Raw genomic sequence first — 5,518 nt, 5'->3', positions numbered from 1 at the left:
TGTGTAAAAAGCTCCAGACACTAAACGTTATCCATGGTGGTGGATAGAGTCGAGGCGCTGAAGAATAGACGGCCAAGCAGAGGAGTAAACTATGCTTCCATAGTCCAATTTCGAGCGCACTAAGGCGCGATAGAGGCGGAGAAGGACCACTTGGTCCGCTCCCCAGGAGGTACCATTTAGGACACGGAGGGTGATGAGGGATCGCAGACAGCGAGCCAAAAGATAGGAAATATGGGAGGACCAGCACAGTTTTCTGTCACACATAAGACCCAAGAATTTAGCGACGTCCGAAAACGGAACGTTGACAGGTCTTAGAAGTAAGGAGGGTGGAAGAAACTCCGTACAACGCCAAAAATTAACACAAATGGTCTTACTGAGAGAAAAGCGGAAGCCGGTTTCGATGCTCCAAGAGTGGAGGCAATCGAGACATCCTTGAAGACGTCGTTCAAGAAGGCTGGTCCGTTGAGAGCTATAGTAGATCGCAAAATTGTCCACAAAGAGGGAGCCCGAGACATCAGGAAGGAGACAATCCATAATTGGATTTAAGGCAATGGCAAACAGTACAACACTCAGCACGGAGCCCTGGGGTACCCCGTTTTCTTGGGAGAAAGTACGGGAGAGAGTAGTGTTTACCCGCACCCTAAATGTGCGCTCTGCCATAAATTCGCGAAGAAAAAGGGGCAGCCGACCTCGAAAGCCCCAAGAGAACAGTGTGGGGAGGATGCCTGTCCTCCAACAGGTATCGTATGCTCTCTCCAGATCAAAAAATATTGCTACTGTTTGGCATTTCCGGAGAAAATTATTCATGATATAAGTGGAGAGAGCAACAAGATGGTCAACTGCAGAACGATACTTTCGGAATCCGCATTGGGCAGGTGTTAAAAGACTGCGGGATTCCAGCCACCACGCTAAACGGTAATTCACCATACGCTCCAAAACCTTACAGACACTACTCGTGAGAGAAATGGAGCGATAGCTAGAAGGGAGATATTTGTCCTTTCCAGGTTTCGGAACAGGAACGACGATAGCGTCCCGCCATCGTCTGGGAAAAGTACTGTCGGTCCAAATTCGATTATAAAGACGAAGGAGGTAACGCAGACTATGGTTTGATAAATTTAGCAACATTTGGATGTCGATACCATCCGGTCCTGGGGCGGAGGAGCGAGAAGAAGAGAGTGCATGTTGCAGTCCCCGCATGGAGAAAACAGTATTATAGTTTTCGCGATTTTGAGAGGAGAAAGCAAGATGTCGCACTTCCGCTGCACGTTTCTTTGGGAGAAACGCTGGCGGGTAATTTGAAGAGTTCGAAATCTCAGCAAAGTGTTGACCCAATGAGTTAGAAATTGCGACGGGGTCCACTAATGTATCCTGCGCGACAGCGAGCCCAGAGACCGGGGAGAAACTAAGCGCGCCAGATAACCGTCGAATCCGACTCCAAACTTCCGAGGAGGGAGTGAAGGTGTTAAATGAGCTAGTAAAGAATTTCCAGCTTGCCTTCTTGCTATTGCAGATGACCCAACGGCACCGCGCATGGAACTGCTTATAGCGGATACAGTTGGCCAAAGTAGGACGGTGGCGGAAATCGCGAAGTGCACGTTGCCACTCACGTATTGCGTCACGGCGTGCCTCGTTCCACCAAGGGACTGGGGGGCGCCGGGGCAATTCGGAGGTGCGTGGTATTGAACGTTCCGCAGCTGTAAGAATAACGTTGGTAATGTGTTTGACCTCATCGTCGACGCTGGGAAAGTGACGGTCATCGTATGTCGCTAGAGACGAAAAAAGTGTTTAATCGGCTTGGGCAAACTTCCAGCATCTCGGGCGCATATATGGCAGTTGTGGCTGCAATCGAAGGACACATGGAAAGTGGTCACTCGAGTGTGTATCAGCAAGGGCGAACCATTCGAAGCGCCGAGCTAGCGGAACAGTACCAACCGCAAGGTCCAGATGAGATAAATTTGTCGTGGAGGCAGAAAAAAATGTAGGGACCCCAGTGTTGAGTCAAACAAGATCCGCTTGGTGGAAGACGTCTAGCAACAGTGAGCCACACGGACATGGATGTGGAGATCCCCAAAGTGGGTGGTGGGCATTGATGTCCCCAACCAGCAAATAGGGGGGAGGGTGGAAGGTGACCAAGAAGATGAAGGAGATCAGCTCGTGCCATTGTACTGTATACATTCCATCGTCCACATCAAAGAGAGAAGGTGTATCCAGAAAGGGAAAGATGGACAGCGACTGCTTGGAAGGAAGTGTTTAACACTCTAAGCGCCAAGCCCGTAAAATTTACGGGCCTGGGATCGCGCGAAAATCACCAAGCCCGTAAAATTTACGGGCCGCTACATTTAATTTCATTCAAAACACTGCAACGTTATTTCTACGGGTTTGGCCAGCGCTATACGTTTTTCAGATGTTTATTAACAAAATGCGTCCATAGATGTCACGGCAGCGCTGTAATTCATGTTAAAACTTATCTTTGCGTTCTCAGTCTGTATATCATTCAGTTGTTTGTCATCATGTTTCGGCGCGGTTTATCAGACGCAGAAATTGCGGATTTGATCAATCATAGCGACACTCTGGATAATGTAGAGAGTGATTCAGACGATTCTGAATGCAATGGTGTGTTTGAAGGTACGTATTTCCGAATTTTCCACGTAATTGTGCAGTACGCACATATCTGTTGAACATGTGTAAACGATGTATGTAGTTACACATAATGTGATATTCTTTTTAGAAGACGAGATTGATGACAGTTTGTCTTCAGATGAAGACGAGAATGATGTTGAAGGTGTTGCTTCAAATCCAGCAGCTGTGCCGTATCCGAAAGACAGTGAGTGGACTGCAGTTGACACCTACCGACCTCTGCCTGTCAACACGACACCCAGGCAGATACTAGTGGATATTGATGAGTCGAGTTCTGTACTGGATTGCAGTAAAGTGTTCCTTACTGACAGTGACGTAAATGAACTCAAGAGACAGACAAATTTGTATGCATCACAGACAATACAGAAGAAAAGAAGAGGAAATAATCTGAAGCCCCATTCAGTTTTGAGTTCGTGGAAGCCAGTGACTATAAGTGAGATGAGGCGTTTCTTGGGTATTATTTTCCACATGTGTGTTTCGAAAAAGCCCAAAATTGCGGACCATTGGAGCACTAATCCTGTTCTTAGTTGTAACTTTTGTCCCCATGTCATGAGCCGTTTGCGTTTCACTCAGATACTGTCATGCTTGCATCTTGTTGACAATTCAAATCAGAAAAAACCAGGCGAAGATGGATTTCATCCACTTTACAAAGTTTTGCCATATTATAATAATTTGAAGGAGCGATGTATCCAGGCATATCGTCCCTCAGAAAAAGTGACAATTGATGAAGGAATTTGCCCATTTCGAGGTCGTGTGAGTTTCCGTGTTTACATGCAAAATAAGCCTCATAAGTATGGACTGAAAGTATATGCTGTTGCTGAAGCCAGTAGTGGCTATGTTGTAAATTTTGAAGTTTATGCTGGTAAGCATATTGTTGACAATTCTTCGTCTGCGGTTATTTTGCGATTGTTGTCTGACAGCAGCTTGCTGAACAAAGGCCACACTGTGTATTTAGATCGATTTTATTCCAGTCCAGAGCTATTTCAGCAACTGGCAGAGAAAGGCACTGGAGCTGTTGGTACTGTGAACAAATCCAGGAAAGGATTGCCTAAAGATTTAGTATCTGCTAAGCTGAAAAAGGGCGAAATGTCTTTTCGGCGTAAAGATAATGTATTGGCAATGAAGTGGAAAGATAAGAGAGATGTGTATACATTGTCTACAAGGCATCAAGCAACATTTGGTACGCATACTAAGAGAAATGGGTCTGTAGTATTGAAACCACTTCAGGTACTTGATTACAACCTCAATAAAATTGGAGTGGATATTGGAGACCAACGCCTGCAGTACAATCCGTTCCAGCACAGAACTGTGAAATGGTGGCGAAAATTATATTTCCATTTGCTGCTTATGGGAGTATCAAATGCATTTTGGCTGTACAATGCAGTGCACAGGAAGAAAATTACAATAACAGACTTTATAACAGTGCTTGCAGTTCAGCTTGTTGAAGACGACACACTTGAATTCATTCCAAGAAATGAAGGAACTGTAGGTCGGCTAACAAAGAGACATTTTTTGCAGCACATACCTGCAACTACTAAGAAGTATGCTGCTCGTGTGTGTCACGTGTGCAGTTCCAGGAGCAAGAAACAGAGTGGCAAGGCTTCTCGCAAAGAGACACGATACGAATGTGAACAGTGTGGCGTTGCACTCTGCCTGGAACCTTGCTTTAAAATTTTCCACACTAAAAAACAATATGATTCTGTGTGAAATTTATATGTAATACTGTATACTATCAGAAACATGTAATGTAGTGCCACAATTTTGGTTAAAAATAAATCACAATTGTATTCCCTTATTCGTATGACTTTTTCTAAATTCTTAAAACATCTAAGTGATTTCTATAACTGTACCTTAAAGCTGTGCATTGTAAAGTAGTTTCTTTCACTCAGAATTAAAGTAGAAATGTGCAGCTTCAAGATGGTACCAAATTTGCCACAATCCAAACAGTAGATTTGATGCAGTAATTTTTTTAATATTGGTAAAATTGCCCGGTTTCTAGGGACGGGTGCATAAAATAGGCCTGGTACAGAGAGTGTTAAGGGGATTGGGTGATATTGGAGAGTATTATGGAGAAGAATCGTGAGCCCCCCATGTGCTGGAGTGCCTTCAACAGAGGGGAGATCAAATCGGACTGACTGAAAATGGGGGAAGACAAAGCGGTCGTGGGGACGCAGCTTTGTTTCCTGAAGACAGAAGATGACTGACGAGTAGGATCGTAGGAGGATCGTCAATTCATCCCGATTGGCTCGAATGCCACGGATATTCCAATGGATAATGGACATAGGGTGGACAGTAAATGGAAGAATGTGACCAAGGTTGCCGTCAACTCAACGAGTGCTCAGAGCTTGCGACCGACAGCATGGAACGGCATTCAGCCGAAGGCAGAAGATCCTGATCCATAGGTTGTTCAGGAGCAGCTTCTACCACCAGCGATCGGCCGGTTGATCAGCCGCCAGCAGTGCGCCTCGGCGACACAGAAGAAGGCCGAGGGCGATTACCGCCAGGTGGTGCTGTAGATGAGACACGCCTTGGCGGAGAAGGAGATGAACTGGGTTTCTTATTTGCCTTCTTGGGAACATGATTTTTAGATGAAGTTGGGGTATGTAAAAATCTTCACAAGTATGCTCTTTTTTCGAAGTCTTGGTGTCCGACTTGTGGGCTCGAGATTTAGCAGAACCCGATGAAGGGTGAGCCATAGAGTGGGCAGGCGAAAGTGGGGAGGTGGAACAGACGATCTTTGCGCTGGCCGATCTGACGACCGTGGCACTAAAGGTGAGGTCACAAGTCTGCATGGCCGCCTCCTTTGTTGGCCGAGGAGAGGCAAGGTCAGTGCTGTATTTTCCTGTCTGAGGCTTGGTGGGCTGTAGACTGCCGAATAATT

At 45.8% G+C, this 5,518-nt stretch overlaps 1 protein-coding gene across 1 annotated transcript; it reads left to right on the top strand.

Moving 5' to 3' along the window:
- Positions 1–2,691: 2,691 nt before the first annotated feature.
- LOC124796172 (piggyBac transposable element-derived protein 4-like) lies at positions 2,692–4,344 on the top strand. Its single transcript, XM_047260263.1, has one exon. It carries the CDS (start codon positions 2,692–2,694, stop codon positions 4,342–4,344), a length of 1,653 nt encoding a protein of 550 aa, XP_047116219.1.
- The last annotated feature ends 1,174 nt before the right edge of the window (positions 4,345–5,518 follow it).

This window comes from Schistocerca piceifrons, chromosome 4 (assembly GCF_021461385.2).
Source record: "Schistocerca piceifrons isolate TAMUIC-IGC-003096 chromosome 4, iqSchPice1.1, whole genome shotgun sequence".
NCBI lineage: Eukaryota > Metazoa > Arthropoda > Insecta > Orthoptera > Acrididae > Schistocerca > Schistocerca piceifrons.
This window is presented reverse-complemented; position numbering and strand designations above follow the sequence as displayed.